The following is a 21,050-nucleotide window of genomic DNA, read 5'->3' on the forward strand; positions in this document are numbered from 1 at the left end:
TGATTCATGGGGGCTGCCATCTTTGTCATGGGGGCAGCCATCTTTTTGGTTGAAAGGAGATGACAAGGAGCAGGAGACACAGTTCCAACTATCCTGTGTCCTGATTACCCCTCCCAGCTGCACACACTAGGCTTCAAATGTCAAATTCAAAATGTAAAAAAAAAATATTTGCACCAAAACAGCAGAACGAGAGCAACAACATCAGAAATCCCATCATGCTTTGCACAGCATCAGGGGAAAAAAGCCCGGGCAGTTTTCTTCTGTGCAGCTAAAAATGAGGCTTGGATAAGAGAAACAAAGTTCTGATGCTGTGAAACTGTTAAAGAAACACCAGGCCTTTTCAGTGCTGCTGAGACAATTTTTAGTCCGGAGGTTCACTTTAAGCAGCGCTGGACAATAAATAGGGATACATACATTGCAACAAGGGGTGACAGACAGAGAGGTAGCAAACGGTTATCCAACATAGCACAAGGTTATACATGCAATCAGGGTATAAAATACGTTTTACAGAGACCCAGCAAAACTAGTCTGAGTTAGTCCATGAGAAGGATTTTATTGCTGGGGTAGTAAAATTAAGAAGGATACACTAAGGGAGGGGCGAGGCCGTGCCAAAGGCTTACAATCTAAAGGGTGGGGCAGGGACACATAAGGAAGGGGAGAGGGTGCGAGGAAACAGAAGGGGGACAAGGTGTAGAAGGAGGTGGAGGTAGAGCATGTGGTGGTGGTGATGGGGGAGAGCGAGATGGGGAGGGAGATGGCTGGTAAATGGCGGAGGGGTCAGGGAGTGAATAGGAGGGAAGGGGTACATTTTGTGCTGAAAGGATAAGGTAGGATGGGGGTGGAGGGTGGAAGCATAGACAGGGCGACAGCAGTTAGACCAAGAAGAGATAAATCTCACCAATGATGTGGCTGAAGGGGTTTAGCGAAGTTGCATCAGTAATCATTGTGTGTATTCCTTTTCTCCAACCAAAGCCAAGGGATGTCCCTATCTAACATCATATGACGTCATTGACTACGGGCAAAGTGATCACTTCAGCTTTTAGAAAGTACTTTGGATGGATACTAAATCCTAAAAATAACTAAACTTACCAAAACTTCATGTCGCTTTATGTTCTTCTGACTGATTTCTGCAGCCATAAGTGCTTCCTAAGAGGTAGATAAATAAATCATATAAAACATAATATTTGAAGAAACCATATTTAGTTTGCATTCCAATTTGTAAAACCGCACTTTCTTTAAAGTGAGTCTGAAACTGATTTTTTTTTAAAACACAAAACAGATGCTCACCTAAGGAGAGGGAACGCTCTGCATCCTATAGAGCCTCCCCATTCTGCTCCCAGTGTCCTCGTTACCCTGCAGGCTCCTCCGTTTGAATCTCCTGCCGCGGGAGACTTTGGCAATCTTCAGAAGCACTCGGGCATCTGAAGACTGGTAGCTCTGTACTGCGCAAGCAGGAGAGCGCAAGAGAGTGCTTCCAAAGACTGCCAAAGGCCACCCAACGCGGAAGAGAGCTGCTAACGGGGGAGCATGCAGGGGAACAGCGACACCGGGAGAAGTACGGGAAGGCTCTATAGGACCCAGAGTCTTCCCTCTCTTTAGGTAAGTATCTGTTTTTAAAACAAAAATCCACTTCAGACTCCCTTTAAGAAGGTCTAACATAATGATTCATTCTAATGAGGTTTTGCTAATGCTCTGTTTTCAGATCTAGACCTGTACAGGGAACGTAATTATAGAATTATGACCCATTGGTACCGAACCCCTTTATCAATGAGCAAGTGGGGCCCTACGGGCTCTACGAATGGCTGGAGATGCGGAACTTAGGTTGGTGATTATCTACATATGTGGTGGAATTGTAACAGGGTTAAACCGGTTTGGGATATGGAGTTTGATTGGTACGAGGGGATGTATCTTAGCGCTGTTTCCCGTTCTCCCGAGATAGCCTTGCTATTAAAGTAATGAAGAACTCATTATTACATCATCTAATGACTGCAGCGAGATCGTTGATAGCCCGATATTGGGAATCTGAATACTCTCCGGGGGCAGCAGACCTAACCGATACTCTAAATAAAATTATGCAGATGGAGGAATTGGTTCTTTCTGCCCAGGATAGAATGGATAGATTTACCCATACATGGGCCGTATGGATCAACTTTCGGGAGAAGTGTATGAGCCAAACATAGAACAGTCTACATGTATTCCATACACTCTATATGAGATCTTATAAACCCCTAGATGCTATGTCAAATCTAGACTAAAACCTGTTATAGAATTTAGAATATAAAGTTTCTACTACCTTGGCCCCCGTTTAATTGGGGATGGCGAGTTTCAAAAAGAGGATACTTGTTTTCTTTTCCTTCTTCTTTCCCGTTTGTTGAATATTTGAAATCTTGCGATACTTGATGTTAACTTTTTGTACGCGATTTGTAATTATTACTTCTACATATTGCTGACTTAATAAAATCTGATTTGAAACAAGATTGTTCATCCACTGTTTCTTAAAAAAATATGTTAAAAGAGACTCGTCACTGCACTCACAAATTATTAAGATCAATATACCTGCTGTTAACATCAAAGAAGTGGGTAAACCTCTTCCCCACTCGGAGGTATATATTCAAACAAAAATGTATGAGGAGTGCTGGATATGAAATCAAACATGTTTTATTTTATTGATTAAAAGGTTTTATCCTCTCTAAAATGCCAGAATTTGGAATCTGTCTCATAAAAATATGCACATTTACAGGTGTCGCTCACTCTTATGCAGCCAAACATACATACACTCAGAGCTACCTGGTGTCCCTTTAAGAAAAAAAAAGGTTAAAAATAACAATATTACATCCTATAAATTAGAGTTTTGAGTGCACCATTGTCACACTCACCATCTGGGTCTTCCACGGGGCTCTCGGGCGCGTCCTCTAGTGCGCACGCGTGGGGGCTCTCTGGTCCTTGTAGTCCCTCTCCCAGCGCGGCGTTTGGCGCTGCGCGCGCATGCGTCTGCGCGTGCATAGCGCTGCGCATGTGCGCAAAGTGTTGTGCGCGCATGCGCAAAGACTTACGCGCTCGGCACCAATGCACAGTATAAAAGCAACACTGCCCCTAACTGCAGTGGTGCTCGTTCTGACAGTTTGGCTAGCCTGTTGGTGAACCGTTGTTCCTGTCTTGCTATTATTCTGATCTGATCTCCTGTTGTGACCTTGGCCTGTGACCCCGACTACTGCTGATCTCCGCCTGCCCAGACCTTTGGCTTGTCTTCTGGATTACCGTTGTCTGCCGCCTGCCCTGACCCTTGGCTTGAGACCCCAACTACTGCTGATCTCCGCCTGCCCCGACCTTTGGCTTGTGACACCGACCTACGCTGAACTCTGTTTACCCTGGACCTCCGGATCTCGTCTGACCACACTTTCTCCACAATTAGTGTCTCTGTTCTCCCAACCACTTGCTGAGGCAATCCCAGTAGTGACTTGGTAGGGCACTAGGCAGCTAAGTTCCACATCCCCCTCCTGGGGGTGTGGTCCTGCACCCCCCTCAAGGGGGTGTGGGTGAAGACCCGTGGTCACCTAGACTCCACTACTGGGTAAAGCCTCTTCCATCGTGCGAAGGTCAACAGGGACTGAAGAGAAGTTCCAGTCAGTCCTTAACAGTAACGAGCAGCCAAGATGGACACTAGTGGAGCCCGTACCCTGGTGGAGATCCTTTATGACCTGGTTACCCAACTTCGAGTCTCCATCGACGAAGTTCAGAAGGGATACCAAGCGATCTATGATCAACTTCGTGCCCGTACTCCTGTGCTTGTTCCTGCTGCAGCCCCTGCTTCGGTAGCTGCTCCTCCGGCCCAGAACGAGCCCGCTCCAGGCTTAGTAGAGGGAGCTGCATCACTGCCACCAGAGCCCAAGTTGCCTCTGCCAGAATGATTTTCAGGGGATCGATCCAAATTTCGGTGGTTTCCATCTCTCCGGGAGGAATGGAGATGGATCCCCAGAAGGTTTCGGCGATCCTCGACTGGCCAGTACCTGCTGATAGGAAAGCCATACAACGTTTTATTGGGTTCACCAACTTTTACAGGCGATTCATCAAGAATTTCTCACGGATTGTGGCACCCATCATTCAACTGACCAGCACCCGTCAGTCCTTTTGCTGGACTGCAGAAGCTCAGTCCGCCTTCGAGAAATTGAAGTCTTGTTTCATCTCAGCACCCATTCTGAAGCATCCCGATTCCACCAGAGCCTTCGTCCTGGAGGTAGATGCCTCTGAAGTTGCTATTGGAGCAATCCCCTCTCAGCGCTTCGATCTCAAGGCTGTCCTCCACCCAGTGGCCTTCTTTTCTCGGAAATTGAATTCTTCAGAAAGAAATTATGACGTGGCGGATCGGGAACTCCTGGCTATTAAGGCCGCCCTCGAGGAGTGCTGAACACCCCATACTAACACTCACGGATCATAAAAACCTAGAGTATCTCAGGACTGCTAAGAGACTAAGACCACATCAGGCTAGGTGGTCACTTTTCTTTTCTAGGTTTACCTTTCACTTGACCTACCGTCCCGGATCCAAAAATATAAAACCGGATGCATTGTCCCGTATGTTCCAGTCCGAGTCAGGCCCTGAATCATCACCTGAGAACATCCTGTCTCCACAGCATTTCCTGCTCTTGCACTACAGTCTGCTTGATTCTATTAGACAAGCATCCGCAGGCCTGAGTACGCCCCCGAATTTACCAGCCAAGGAAGGACTCTACTTGTTTCAGGGGAAAATCTTTGCTCCCTCTGAGACTCGCTTGCTAATACTTCAAGCTTGCCATGACAATCAACTGGCTGGCCACTTTGGGGCTCATAAGACTCAGGAATTAGTGCAGAGGAATTTCTGGTGGCCCGAACTATCCAAGGACTGTAAGTCATATGTGGCCTCATGTGAGATTTGTGCCCGTTCTAAGACCACTCGGGGCCGACCGTGGGGTCTTCTGAAACCTCTTCCGGTGCCAACACAACCCTGGAGAAATATTGCAATGGACTTCGTGGTGGATCTGCCACCCTCGGAAGGGTTCACTACCATTCTGGTCATTGTTGACCGTTTCTCCAAGATGGCCCATTTCCTGCCTTTCAAACATATCCCTTCTGCTGCAGAGACGGCTCAAACTTTTGTTCGAGAAATTTTCAGACTTCACGGATTACCTGAGGACATCGTGTCTGACCGGGGAACCCAGTTCACTTCCAAATTCTGGAAGAAACTCTGTAAAGGTCTGGGAATTAAGGTCGCACTTTCTTCTGGTTACCATCCGCAGTCCAACGGACAAACACAAAGGACGAACCAGACCCTGGAGCAGTACATAAGATGCTTTACTTCAGCCTCTCAGGATGATTGGTACCCTCTGTTGGCTACTGCGAAATTTGCCTACAATAATTCCGTCCATACCTCTACTCAGCAATCACCTTTCTTTATCAACTATGGTTATCATCCTTCGTTCCTACCTAGTGTTGATTTTACCTCTGTTTGTCCCGGAGCGCAAGAGAGGATTTCTACCATGAAGGACAACTTCAACACTGTTCGCAAAGCCTTACAACAAGCCCAAGAGAAGGGGAAGAAATTCGCCGATCAGAAGGAAAATCCAGTTTTCGCCCCCGGAGATCTGGTCTGGGTCTCTACCGCGAATCTCAAACTTCGTTGTGCCTCCGAGAAGCTTGCGCCCAGATTTATTGGGCCCTTTCCTGTGTCAAAACAAATTAATTCAGTAGCTTTCAAGCTGACTTTACCTACTTCACTCCGGGTACATCCCGTGTTCCACATTTCTAGTCTGAAGAAGGTGGTTCCGAACAGCTTCCCGGGCCGTTCCTCGGATCCACCTCAACCAGTTTTAATTGACGGCTCGGAAGAGTTTGAGGTGGAAAAGATACTGGACAGTAGAAGGATTAGAGGATCTCTTCAATACCTCATCAAATGGAAGGGGTTTGGCCTGGAAGAGAACTAATGGGAGTCTGCCCTTAATGTACATGCCCCTAGATTGATCAAACAATTTCACAAGAGATTCCCTGGCAAACCTGGTCCTAGGGGCACCCAGAGGTTGCCCCTGGGAGGGGGGCAATGTCACACTCACCATCTGGGTCTTCCACGGGGCTCTCGGGCGCGTCCTCTAGTGCGCACGCGCGGGGGCTCTCTGGTCCTTGTAGTCCCTCTCCCAGCGCGGCGTTTGGCGCTGCACGCAGCGCGCAAAGTACTGCGCACGCACGCGTCTGCGCAAAGTGTTGCGTGCTCATGCGCAAAGAGTTATGCGCGCCCTGCGCATGCGCTAATTTCGGCGCCAATGCACAGTATAAAAGCAGCACTGCCCCTAACTGCAGTGCTGCTCGTTCTGACAGTTTGGCTAGCCTGTTGGTGAATTGTTGTTCCTGTCTTGCTATTATTCTGATCTGATCTCCTGTTGTGACCTTGGCCTGTGACCCCGACTACTGCTGATCTCCACCTGCCCCGACCTTTGGCTTGTCTTCTGGATTACCGTTGTCTGCCGCCTGCCCTAACCCTTGGCTTGTGACCCCAACTACTGCTGATCTCCGCCTGCCCCGACCTTTGGCTTGTGACCCCGACCTACGCTGAACTCTGTTTACCCTGGACCTCCGGATCTCGTCTGACCACGCTTTCTCCACAATAAGTGTCTCTGTTCTTCCAACCACTTGCTGAGGCAATCCCAGTAGTGACCTGGTAGGGCACTAGGCAGCTAAGTTCCACATCCCCCTCCTGGGGGTGTGGTCCTGCACCCCCCTCAAGGGGGTGTGGGTGAAGACCCGTGGTCACCTAGACTACTACTGGGTAAAGCCTCTTCCATCGTGGGAAGGTCAACAGGGACTGAAGAGAAGTTCCAGTCAGTCCTTAACAACCATTATTGCATAAAATATTAAAAAAGAGTCAATAGTATTCAAGTTATGATTGTATCTGTCTATTATGATGGTATATACTGGATTACGCTTAGGTTCTAATACACATATACTGTTACTTGTTGTCAGTATTGCCCAAAGTATTCTGCAATTCTTATTGGTCTAAACGTTTCCCCTATGAGATTCGCTATGGCTATTCCACTTGCTCTCGTTTCCCCATGGCTACTGCTCTGACAGAGGCCCGGCCAGTGACTCTGCTTGTGATTCCAGGGCTTTCCCGTTCACGCCGGCTCAGACGCTATGTCTACTTCAAGATGTGGCAGCTTCATGACCTGTGACGTCACTTTCTCCGTGACTGACCGAGGCACACTTATTTACCACTGCGGTAGGGACGTCAATGAAATGCAAATAGCGACGTTGCATTGTGGAATAGCGGCATTGCGGAAAAGCAAATAACGGCACTGCATTGCGGAATAGCGGCATTGCATTGCAGAAAAGCAAATAGCAGCACTGCATTGTGGAATAGCAGCATTGGATTGCGGAAATGCCAATAGAGGTATTGCATTTTGGAATGCTATTTGCATTTCTGCAAGCCCCAGTGCCGATATTTCAGATCACAACTGCTAATCGAGCGCCTCCAGGCACGAAATTTACCTTGATTGCTGCATACAGCGGCCATAATTAAAGCTGCCATTTGCGGCAAAGAAGGTAAATTGAGGCAACTGACAGAGTCCGCCGCCGTGCACCCAAATTTATTTTCTTTGCCGTTATTCACGGCTTTTATAATAGGTGCCTATGGCAGTGCCATTTTTCCTGAAAGGGCTCTTGCATCCTTTTTTCTTGCTTCAGTCCTTTGGAGACATATTATTGATGATGTCCTGCTCATATGAAGTGGAGACGAAAGCTCCCTGAAGTCTTTTTTGGATGGTATTAATAATAATGATAATGGGCTGAAGTTCACCTCCAACTATAGTAGGGAAATGGTGAGCTTCCAGGACCTAAATATCTATATTAAAGACGGAGCATTGAAAACTAAGATCTTTGCAAAGGCGACTGACATGAGCAATCTTAGCAACCAGCTGCCATCTAACCTTGTGGCGTATGTCTCAAAAGGGAAGTTTATAAGAATAAAAAGAAACTGCACTGAATAATTACAGTATGGGAAAGAGCTGGAGTCTGTGGTAAGAAACAATTTAGGGAAAAGGAGTATGATGAAAATATAATTGAAAAAGCCATAAAAGAGGTAGATGACATATAACAGAAGGAACTTTTGGTAAAGCGGAACAGGAGGAAAGTGAAAGATTATTCAGTGAAATTGAACTTGAGATACAGTGCGCAGAATGGACACACTACTAAAATTATTGAAAAACATAGGTCTATATTGAAAAACGATAACCAAATTACTATCTGATAAAACATCTTTCATATACAGAAAATCTGGGAATGATGGATTACAAGTAGCTACAGCAGTGAGAGAAAAGGGATACAGTGAGTTGGGAATAGAAATGGGACGTGAGAAATGTAAAATCCGACAACTTATTACATGCGACACTAAGGGGGTCAGATACTGTGGAAAGTAGTATGTTGGTTGAACCAAGAGGGAACTATTCAAGAGAATTGGGGAACATCTTAACAATATCAGTAAAGGGTGGGGGGAACACCCCCTCTCTAACCATTTAAAAAAAAACATCATAGGTGTAGAGTAAAATATATATTTAATGGAATATAAACGGTGTTGAGAGATCATCCAAGGGGCGGGGACTACATTGCAAAAATGTCCTGAATATTTGGATATTTGACTTGGACACCAATGCACCAAAAGGTCTCAATGAGGAAATGGACATTTTTGGCTTTTGGAAGTGAAAGTAAATATGGAGCTACCTGGTGACATTATGAGCACCTGGTGACCCTGAGTGGATAGGAAAAGTATGGGGGTGTTATTGTATATATGTTTTGTATTTTTATATTTTTTATTCATTCTTTATTGTTTTAATTTTTTTTTCAAGAGGGTAGGTCTGAAATTTACAAGCTCAGAACAAACTCCATTTAGGTACCTTTAAAAGAAAGCAAGAAAACTTTTTTTCATTTTTTAAATCAAATATTGCCTTTATTTTTATTTATTTTAATCAAATATTTTATTTCAAATATTCTTTATTTTTAATCAAATATTATCCCCTTCCCTTGTATATGTATAGGGTGCACAGCAAATTGGAGTCATTAAATAATACATTTGAATGGAGATTATATATTCTATTCAGAGGAATAATATATGTGTGGGTAAACACAGAAGATACAGTAGGATTGCATTTGTGCAATATTTTACTACAAGGCATGGCCCCCTTTAAGGGAATACAATGGGAGAATCGAAGGTAGGCGGAGGATGGCAACTAAGATTTGCATAAAAGGCAATGACAGCAAACTGGTTAAATGATCTTAAGGAAGACAGCCGCACATCTTTGAAACATGTTAATCTAACCTAGCCAAGATGTCTGTTGAGACTAGCACCAGAAGTGTGGATTGTAGCATAGCAACCACCTGGAACGCACGAAAGAGCCTCAGAGGAAGTAATGTCGCAGGTCAGGAAGCCACTACACCCGGAAGAAGACATAGCGTCTGATCCGTCGTGAGTGGGGGCTCCGCAATTACAAGCTGGGTGTAACGATCGGTGTAACACAGAGAGGGTCTGATTACCGGTGATCTGCAGTATCACAGAGAAAGCAGAATATACCCGATTATTGATGATCTGCAGTGTCAGATCTATCTTCTAACCTCTGGACACCTGAGATATGAGAGTGTTTGGTGCAACAGTAATACTTTGAGGAAAGCACCCGGAGAATGGGTGCTAGACAGTAGGATCTACTGTTAAGGATAAGCTTCCTTCCACCAGCCCGCTGCTCCCCAAGGGGCGGAGCCAGGCTGAGACAGTGGGAAGGACAGAACGTGAGTGACACCAGTAGTGGAGTGTCACTGACAGATCTGTGAACTATCTCCTAACAGGGGAGATAGTTCTCGAGGTCGGACAAGCCAGGTCGTTAACACGCGGACAGACAAAGTACAGAGACAGTAGGCAGATACAGAATCCAGAGACTAGCCGGGTTTCGGCAACAGAGAATCAGAAAGACAAGGTACAAAATCAGAGATCAGGAGAATGGTCAGGAATGCAGAGGGTCATAACAGATAATCAACAATGCCTAAGCTTGAGTGTGAGCTCCAGGATTCTCACACTCCAGGAACTAAACTAGATAATACAAATAATACAGATGGTACAGAAATCCTAGACTAAGGTGTGAGTTCCATGGCTGTCAACACCTTGGAAACTGGTCTAGATAACAATACAGCTAGTAACTGAATTCCTAGGCTAAGGTGTGAGCTCCGTGATCATCAACACCTTTGGAAACTGACTAATAAACACAGATACTGACAAGGTCTGAGTGCTACCGCGTAGTGATCGCAACGCCAGACACCAGAGAAACGACCATCACCCAGTATATATACACCAGCACTCTCCAGCGCCTCCCCTAAGTGCTGGACCAATGAAAGTTGCTGCAATTGTCAGCTGACCGGCCTGGTCAGCTGACCTTCCTCTGACTGCCATAAAGGCCCTGCCTCTCTGCGCGCGCACCAGTCATGTGTTGTAATGTTTCTGCTGTATTAGATGCAGAATCCGCCGCCATGCTGTCTGAGCGTGCAGCGTTTACTCCGCATTCCGCCTTACTGAGAGGAGCAGGCCTATGCGAGCAACTTGCCGCATTGGACGTGGAATCCGCCGCCTTTAGTTAGAGCATGCGGCGGTTTTTCCGTGCTCCGACTGCGCCCCAACTGCCACGTTAAACGCGGAATCAGCCGCCTCACCTTGAGTATTGGCAGCGGCTTTTCTGCGTTTTCTCACAGTACCCCCCCCTCCCCCCTGAGGAGTGGACTCCGGACAACTCCTACCAGGTTTCTCGGGATATCGAATGTGGAACTCCCTTCTCAAGTTGTCCGCATGCATGCGACACTCAGGTACCCATGTTCTCTCCTCTATACTATACCCCCTCCAGTGAACCAGATATTGTAGTGAATTCTGCACTACTCGTGAATCTAAAATTTTCTCTACTTCATACTCAGGTTGGTCGTCTACAATCACAGGAGGAGGAGGATTGGTACCCACATGGACTGCTGGTTTAAGAAGGGATACATGAAAAGATCTTACACCACGCATGCTAGCAGGAAGATCGATGGCATAAGTAACATTGTTGATCCTCCTGGTCACAGAAAAAGGGCCCACAAACCTGGGACCTAACTTGGCCGAGGGTTGTTTCATAGTCAAATGACGAGTGGAGACCCAGACCAGATCTCCTGGTCGGAACTTCCACTCTAAGGATAGTTTCTTGTCAGCTTGACCTTTCTGACTTTGAAAAGCCTTTTCCAAGTTGCTTTTCACGATCCCCCAAATGTTTTTGAACGACTTTTTCCAAGCCTCCAGAGCTGGAAACGGAGTGGAAGCTACTGTCAATGGGGAAAACTTGGGCAACTTTCCAGTTACCACCTGAAACGGAGAGAACCCAGAAGAAGCGCTTTTCAGATTATTGTGCGCAAATTCTGCATACGGCAAGAACTTAACCCAATCAGTTTGCGCTTCTGCAACATAACACCTCAAAAATTGTTCCAAAGACTGATTAACCCTCTCCGTCTGACCATTTGTCTGAGGGTGGTAGCCTGACGAGAATGACAGTTCCATGCCCATTTGATGGCAAAATGCCCTCCAAAATCTAGAGACAAATTGGACTCCCCGATCTGACACGATGTTTTCCGGAATACCATGAAGTCGGAAAACGTGAGTGATGAAAAGATCGGCCAACTCCTGGGCCGAGGGGAGTCCCTTCAAGGGCACAAAATGGGCCATTTTACTGAAACGGTCGACTACCACCCAAATGACCGACATGCCTTAATGTTTTTACTACCAGGAGTATACGTAATTACAAATCTAAACCTCGAGAAAAACAGTGACCACCGAGCCTGACGGGGACTCAATCTCTTAGCCCCCTCAATGTATTCCAAATTTTTGTGATCCGTGTAGACTGTAATCGTATGTTCTGCTCCTTCTAGCCAATGACGCCATTCCTCAAAGGCCAACTTAATGGCTAGAAGCTCCCTGTTACCTATATCGTAGTTTTTCTCTGCTGGTGAAAACCTCCGAGAGAAATAGGCACACAGGTGTAATCTTCCCTGCAGCCCAGAGCGTTGAGACAGCACAGCCCCTACCCCAACCTCTGAGGCGTCAACCTCTACAATGAATGGATAGGAGGTGTCCACGTGTCTCAATATGGGTGCAGAGCAAAACAGTTCTTTCAGAGTGGAGAATGCGGTCAGAGCTTCGGGGGACCAATGGTTGGTATCTGCCCCTTTCTTAGTGAGACTGGTGAGGGGTGCAATGACAGTGGAGTACCCCTTTATGAACCTTCTATAGTAATTTGCAAACCCGAGAAATCTCTGAAGAGATTTGAGACCTACTGGTTGGGGCCATTCCAAAACAGCAGAGACTTTGGCGGGATCCATAGAAAGGCCTGAGGTGGAAATTATGTATCCCAGAAAAGCAACAGATGTTACCTCAAAAATGCATTTCTCCAATTTAGCATAAAGTCTGTTTTGTCTGAGCTTGTGTAACACGAATCTGACATGAGCCCTGTGCTCAGAGAGGTTGTCTGAGAAGATCAATATATCATCCAGGTATATTAGGACAAATTTACCCAACACCTCCCTGAAAACTTCATTAATGAGTTCCTGGAAGACGGCTGGGGCGTTACACAACCCGAAGGGCATCACCAGATACTCGTAATGCCCGACGGGTGTGTTAAAGGCCGTCTTCCATTCATCGCCCTCCCTGATCCGCACCAGGTTGTATGCACCTCGTAAATCCCATTTTGAAAAAATCTTAGCCTTGGTGACTTGAGTGAATAAATCGTCTATCAAAGGTAATGGATAGCGATTTTTAACTGTAATTTTATTCAGTCCCCGGTAATCAATGCATGGCCGAAGGCCTCCGTCCTTTTTCTTCACAAAAAAAACCCCCGCTCCGGCAGGTGACCGAGAAGGACGGATGAACCCTTTAGCTAAGTTTTCACGGATATATTCTTGCATGGCCACCTTTTCTGGCCCTGACAGGTTGTAGAGATGACCTCTAGGAAGCATACAACCCGATCGGAGATCAATCGGGCAATCAAAAGGGCGATGTGGAGGTAATTTATCGGCAGCTTTGGGACAAAACACGTCCGAAAACTCTGCATATTGTTCCGGAACACCCTCCACATGAATCCTGGTTTGGCCTAAGGTCACCTTCGCTAAACAATGACGAAAACAGTGGGCTGACCAGCTGGCTAGCTGACCGGTAGCCCAGTTTATCTGAGGAGAGTGAAGGTGTAACCACGGCATGCCAAGTATGACTGTGGAGGTTGTCATGCGCAACACAAAAAACTGTAATCTCTCCCTATGCAGCACCCCTATAGTGACTTCCACCTCTGGTGTCTGAGACAGAGGATGGTTACGCTGTAGTGGGGAATCATCCACTGCTGTAACCTGTAGAGGTGGTTTTACCGGGGTGAATGGAATACCCAATCTTGTAGCAAATTCGTAATCTATAAAATTAGCCGCTGAGCCTGAGTCAATGAAGGCCTCAGAGACCTCTGATTTATCCTCACATGTAATCATACAAGGAAGGAGTAACCGCTTATCCTCTAGGGGTGAAAACTGCACGCCTAGGGTATTCCCCCCAACTACTCCTAGGCAATGGCGTTTCCCGACTTTTTAGGGCAATTTCGTACTCTATGTCCCTCCTCGGCACAATAAAGAGACAAATGCTCAGAAATCCTGCGTTTATGCTCCATTTGAGACAGTTTTGACCGACCAATCTGCATTGGCTTGGAGGGAGGAGAAGCGGGCGGAGATGGAGTCACCGGGGGTGTAGCATAGGTCAACATTTTAACATTGTCTCTGCCCCTGGTCTGTTTTTGATATTGTAACCTACGATCAATCCTGATTGCAGATGAAATGGCCTCATCGACAGTTTTAGGTTCGGGCAGACTTAACATTAGATCTGAAACCTCATCTGATAATCCTGATAGGAAACAGTCTAAAAGGGCATAGGTGTCCCACCTGGCTGAAACTGACCATCTCCTAAATTCTGCCACATAATCCTCGACCGAACCCTTGCCTTGACGCAGTAACTTGAGCTTCCGCTCAGAAGTCGAGGCAATGTCTAAAGTTTAAAGCTACATCTCCAACGGGCAGACTGTATGCCCAGGTCTGGGAATCGCCCAATAACAGAGTTTTAATAAATGTGACCCTTTGGGTCATGGTTCCTGAAGATCTAGGTCTTAACTCAAAATATGACAAAACTCCTAAAATTTCGAAAGTCAGATCTGTGACCAGAACATTTTTCAGGTACAGGCATACGTATGTCTGTGCTAGGAGGGGATCGCACTTCATCCACTGCCGTCTGAAGGGTACGTAGAGAACCGGACAAAGCATCAATCATAGCTTTCTGATTACCCAGCACTAGGTTGATGGAGTCCACCGAAGTGGTAAGTGCGCCCAGACGGTCAGTGTGTGCGTCCATTTGCATTTTTGGTCTGGCGTTCTGTAACGATCGGTGTATGTTATGATCGCTTCTGTAGCGTTTACTGCTGACTGCACTGGTATTGCAAACCAAGCAGTTCTAATGTCATTACATGCATTTGCTTGCATAGTTTGGTTTGCACTTAAACTAGTTGCTGATTCCATCTGCAGTCGCTCTGAAGTTTATGACAGTTTAATATGCTTTTGTGTAAACAAACATTGTCTGCTGCAGTGGAGGGGCGGTCCCTTTCCTGCAGGCTGCATATCATTGTCTGCCTTTTCCTGCTATCAGCCTGTGATTAATTACCATTCACTTGTGTGGGAATCTGCAGGTCTGCTCCCATTGGATGACCTCAGTATAAAGAACTGCTTCCTGCAATGCCTCATGGGCTATCATAGTTTCAGACTCTATCTGTTACTCTGCTCGTGCCCCACCTCGTTCCTGGTCCGTGTGGACTGCGCTGACTCCTGCGAAGGGGTCAGCGAGTCCTCCTAGTTCTGCTCTTGTTCTAGAAGTTGCTACTTGCTTGTCTTGTGTCATATATTGGTTCATCGCCAATATATACGCATACTTGCGCATTTTGTTATTTTCCTTGTATTCGTGTTACGTTAATATATCAGTGTCGCTGATATATACGTACACGAACTGTTTATTTCCTGTGTTCAGCTAGTCAGTTTTCCAGCACGTTTTGGTAGTTTGCGCGTATCGTGAACACCCGTGCTGAGCTAGTTATCCTGTTCCTGGTCCTGTTTGTGGATTGCGTTCATCTCTGCGAAGAGATAGCGAATCCTTCTGAGTCCTGTTCCCTGTATTACTTCAGTCTTAGTCAGAGTTCCTGCTTATGTCATATATCGGTTCATTGCCAATATATACATATGTTAGTCAGACGTTACGAATAGTTTCATTGATAGCTGTAATTGTAATACGCTAGGAAAACATACTTATTGTATATTTATCTGTGTTACGTTCATCTATCTCGATCCTGCTATTTCCTGTCTCTCCTGTCCTGTCTTTGTGAGGCACGCCATCGCCGCAACGCATTGGCTGCCTCATTCCAGTCTGTCTGGTTTTGGACGCTTGCTGTCGCTAAGTAATCGCTAGCTAGCAAGCGTTCATTCTGTCTACCTGTCCTGATCTCCTCAGTCCTGGTTTATGCGCTCAGCGCTACCTTGCGCTGAGACGTTATTACGAAAGTGTTTGTGGCTGTTCAGATCTGCACCGGCTCTGTGCACCACAATCTCCTATTGGAGTCAGTCCTCTCCTCCACTAAACTGGGGATATCCTGATCCCTTGTGCTGGTGTGTGTACCTCCTTCACGTCAGCTTATGTGTTGTATGCTGACTGTGGAGATTACACCCCCAAGCTTAACAGTGTAACACAGAGAGGGTCTGATTACCGGTGATCTGCAGTATCACCGAGAATGCAGAATATACCTGATTATTGATGATCTGCAGTGTCACCGATAATCAGATATATCTTCTAACCTCTGGACACCTGAGATATGAGAGTGTTTGGTGCAACAGTAATACTTTGAGGAAAGCACCCGGAGAATGGGTGCTAGACAGTAGGATCTACTGTTAAGGATTAGCTTCCTTTCACCAGCCTGCTGCTCCCCAAGGGGCGGAGCCAAGCTGAGACAGTGGGAAGGACAGAACGTGAGTGACACCAGTGGTGGAGTGTCACTGACAGATCTGTGAACTATCTCCTAACAGGGGAGATAGTTCTCGAGGTCGGACAAGCCAGGTCGTTGACACACGGACAGACAAAGTACAGAGACAGTAGGCAGATACAGAATCCAGAGACTAGCCGGGTTTCGGCAACAGAGAATCAGAAAGACAAGGTACAAAATCAGAGATCAGGAGAATGGTCAGAATTGCAGAGGGTCATAACAGATAATCAACAATGCCTAAGCTTGAGTGTGAGCTCCAAGATTCTCACACTCCAGGAACTAAACTAGATAATACAAATAATATAGATGGTACAGAAATCCTAGACTAAGGTGTGAGTTCCATGGCCGTCAACACCTTGGAAACTGGTCTAGATAACAATACAGATAGTAACTGAATTCCTAGGCTAAGGTGTGAGCTCCGTGATCATCAACACCTTTGGAAACTGACTAATAAACACAGATACTGACAAGGTCTGAGTGCTACCGCGTAGTGATCGCAGCGCCAGACACCAGAGAAATTACCATCACCCAGTATATATACACCAGCGCTCTCCAGCGCCTCCCCTAAGTGCTAGACCAATGAAAGTTGCTGCAATTGTCAGCTGACCGGCCTGGTCAGCTGACCTTCCTCTGACTGCCATAAAGGCCCTGCCTCTCTGCGCGCGCGTCCTCCTAAGCCAGTGTGGACTATCAGTCCCAGCCACACCAGTCATGTGTTGTAATGTTTCTGCTGTATTAGATGTGGAATCCGCCGCCGCACCTTGTGTATTGGCGGCGGCTTTTCCGCGTTTTCTCACACTGGGACTCTATCAGAGGTATAACCCCGGGGAAACAAGTGTGAGAGGTACAGCCATGAGTGAACCCCAGTAGTGAGTAGTTGAGTAGTGTTTCTCAACTCGGTCTTTAAGTACCCACAACAGTGCATATTTTGCAGAAAACCACAAGCATTCACAGTTGAGATAATTAGTGTTTTAGCAGCATGCATTAACTACCTCTGTGGTTTTCTGCAAAACATGTACTGTTGGGAGTACTTGAGGACTGAGTTGATAAACACTGCCATAGAGGAAATGTTTAGAGCAATAAGAACTGAAGAATAGTTTGGGCAATACTCCGAACAAGTAACAATATATGTGCACTACAATCTAGGTGGAATCCAGCATATACCATCATAAAAGACAAGAATACAGTACAGCCATAACTTGGATACTATTGACTGCCACTCTTTTTTTAATATTTTGTGCAAGAATGGTGCACTCAAAACCTTAATTCATAGGACATAATATTATATTTTTTAAACTTTTTTTTTTTTAAAGGACACCAGGTAGCTCTGAGTGCTCGTATCTTTGGCTGCATGAGAGTGACAGATATCTGTAAATTTGTATATTTTTATGAGACAGATTCTAAATCCTGGCATTTTATATTATGTACTTTCTAAGAATCTCTTTTAACTCTTTTTAGAGAGGATAAAAACCTTTTAATTTCACCATTTCAGCCCGCGGGTATTTTTCACCTTATGCATCAGAGCAATTTTCACTTCCCATTCATTCGCCAATAACTGTATCACTAATTATCACAATGAATTGGAAAGAAGGGACACAGAGAGCTCAATATAGTGTAGTAAGTAAAGTAATGGGTAAAATGAAAAAGTATATGATAGATATACTCACAAGTCAGGGTTACCATATAGGCAACCACTGTATAGGCAGGTGAGGAGATTAGACCTGTTCTCACTCAGGATTAAGATTAAAGGGATTCGACCCCTCCACCAGGGGTGGAAAACTGATATTGTAAGTAGAACAGAGGCGCCAAAAGGATAAAAATATATATCTAAAAGTTTTAAAACTCCTCGGGAGGCGGTGGTGGACTCACCTCCCCGAAGCAGACATGATACTTGTCGATTTTTGTACAAGCAAGTTTATTTATATATCTACTTACAATATCACAATGAATTGATCTATATCTTGTTTTTTCCGCCACCAATTAGGCTTTCGTTGGGTGGTACATTTTGCTAAGAATTATTTGTTTCTAAATGCATTTTCACAGGAATATTAAGGAAAAAATTGAAAAAAATCATTATTTCTCAGTTTTTGGCCATTATAGCTTTAAAATAATACATTCTACCATAGTTAAAACCTATGTATTTTATTTGCCCATTTGTCCCAGTTATTACACCATTTAAATTATGTCCCTATCACAATGTATGGCACCAATATTTTATTTGGAAGTAAAGGTGCATTTTTTTCAGTTTTGCGTCCTTCACTATTTACAAGCTTATAATTTAAAAAATGTTCGTAATATACCCTCTTCACATGCATATTAAAAAAAAGTTCAGACCCTTAAATAACTGTTTTTTTTTTTATTGTAATTTTTTTTTTCATTAAAAATTTTATTTGGGTAATTTTTGGTGTGGGAGGTAGACAGTTAATTTTAAACGTAATAATGTGTGTTTCTTTCATTGAAAAATGTATGTAGATGTAGTTTTACTATTTGGCCCCAAGATGGCCACAGTCAAAAAAAATTTTTAGTCCTCGAAGTGAACGCTCTCGCTTTCAGGAAGCATAAGGAGGACGGGAAACATTTTTTTTTTTTAATCAGAAAGACGGTGGTTTCTGATAAGAAGCCATCAGTCTTTCTACCGGGTACTTAGATCAATGAATAGGAACTATGTTCCCATTCATTGAGCTCCAGGCTAACGGGGGAAAACGTGCGCACGTGGGAGTGCGCAGCAGCGCTACAGCAGCCGTTTGGATGTGACAATCACGTCCAGGCAGCATAAATGGTTAATATCCAGTGCTCCTCATATGTTTTGTTTGAATCTTATATAACTACAAGTTGAAATCCGGTTCACTCACTTCCTTGAGGTAAGCAGCGGGTATATTGATCTTAATAATTTGTAAGAGCAGTGACAACGAGTCTCTTTTAACATATCTTTTAAGAAACAGTGGATGAACAATCTTGGCTTGGCAAGGGATCAAGTTCCAGTCCCTGAGGGAAACTGTAAACGTGCATGTGTGCATGCATCTATAAAGGACAACTATCAAAGTTAACTAAAATTCTAAATGCCACATATTTCCAGTAATTACTAGAAAATAGCAAAACAAAGGATTTTTTCATCTTTTCATGTCTTATGAGAAGAAAACATTACATTTACAGGGAAGTGTGTTCACTGTAGGTATTACTATGGAGGACTGTGTCCAGCAGATCCAGCATACAGAAATAATCTTCACTGGCTCTAATACTTGGAGTAAAATGTGTTCAGAATTATATAAAGCAAAAATATAGTTACAAATGTGTGTAAATAATCATCAGCTGCAGCTTTCTGGGTGTTCTCTCTCTTTCTCTCTCTGCTTTGCTGTGTAAAGTAAACAGTTTACAGTTTAGCTCCGCCTCCCCGATCCCAACACAAATTTGTTACATTCAGCTGGTATAAACAAAGCAGGAAATATTGGCAGCGCTTCCAAATACAGGCTGCACCCGAGTTGACCAGCTGCATAGATGTGCACAGCCAGGGCCGGTTCTAGACTTTTTGCTGCCTGAGGCAAACTTGTAAGGATGCCCCACCCCTCCCCCGACTTGGAATGATCGCACAGTATCCGACAATTTACTTCATTGTCCAATTTGCTTCATTTAATGTTCTCACATGACATGCTGCAGCTCAACACAATAGCACCCTGGTTGGCTGTAAGTCTGTGACAAACAAACTGCTCACCGATAGCCTCTCCATTTCTTCTCAGGAAGGTACACACAGTACAAAAATGCTGCCCCTGAAATCTCTGCATGTGATGCAAATGTTTCACCTTGCTTTTTGAGAGAACCGGCCCTGTGCAGAGCCCACACATGGGCAGATTACACAACTTGCATTCAAAACACGTGCAGCAAAGGAGGACGTTTCCGCCCTTCTCTCCGCTCACATTGGACATTATAGTCAGCCCACTATTTAGCTACACAGCGACCCTATAGACTTATACAGCTGTCACTTTTTTCCCCTGCCCTCCTCATCACCACAGCAACCTACATATAGTGTTGCTTCTGCCTGAAATGCTATAAAGGTGCCAGGTGTTTATTATACTGGACAACGATTTTTCGCTAGAAATTGGACCATTAGTGACCAGCTTTAGTCCAGCATAACAGCACAGTGTGCACCAGATAGACCTGTCACCTATATACATACACTGTATGCTCTTTAGGCAATGTATAATTATAATGGGCAGGATCAATTCTGCCTGCACATAATGCAGCTGAAAACTATTGAAACTGCTCGGTTATGCACATTATAAAACTACCTAAAGCAGGAAAGTGATATTTATAAGGTGTATGCTGGTAAAATTTAAACATCTGATGATATTTATTATGTTTTTATTATATGTATTTGTATAGCGTTACTTTTGTGTACTGCCTTATGATTTTATGAGAACGCAGGGCATCTGCAATATTAAACAGTACCCGAGGCGGCTTAAAATCTAAAAAGAGGGACACAGAGGCATGTTCCCATCTGAAGAACATGCCTCTGTGTGCCCTGCTCGCTGCTCTTAGTGCCCCCTTTGCCCTGCTAGCCCCCCCTTCCTGGAATTTCCTGACATACAGATGTCGACACACTTACGGGAAAGGGGTATACCTAAGCAGGATAAGGAATTCCTGCAAAATGCTGCTTCACTGTCTATCAGAGCCTTCTAACAGGCTCTCCTCTGCTTGCTCCCTGCTCCCTGCCCCCTCCACATCAATCAGTGCTGTGAGAGCACAGACGCTGCTTCTCTAGCTTCGTAAACTCAAAGGTCACGAAACTGAAAGCAATTTATTGTAGCAGCTAGGAGTGGCGGGGAGAGGAGGTAATGGAAGCCATCTGATCTGGCAACCCCCTCAGATCAAGCAGCATATTCGTTTTTAACTGTTTGACGCCCGGCTCGGGTTCTCTTTAAGGTTGCCCAGCAGTCC

General features: G+C 45.1%; 1 protein-coding gene across 1 annotated transcript in view; it reads right to left on the minus strand.

Moving 5' to 3' along the window:
* Nucleotides 1-21,050, minus strand: part of VPS41 (VPS41 subunit of HOPS complex) — a 1,049,902-nt gene that overhangs the window by 603,180 nt on the left and 425,672 nt on the right. The window contains exon 11 of the mRNA XM_068238292.1: nucleotides 1,090-1,146. Coding sequence (XP_068094393.1) covers nucleotides 1,090-1,146 — 57 coding nt within the window. The remainder of the gene's footprint in view (nucleotides 1-1,089; nucleotides 1,147-21,050) is intronic.

The sequence above is a fragment of the Hyperolius riggenbachi genome, chromosome 5, assembly GCF_040937935.1.
Source record: "Hyperolius riggenbachi isolate aHypRig1 chromosome 5, aHypRig1.pri, whole genome shotgun sequence".
Taxonomy (NCBI): domain Eukaryota; kingdom Metazoa; phylum Chordata; class Amphibia; order Anura; family Hyperoliidae; genus Hyperolius; species Hyperolius riggenbachi.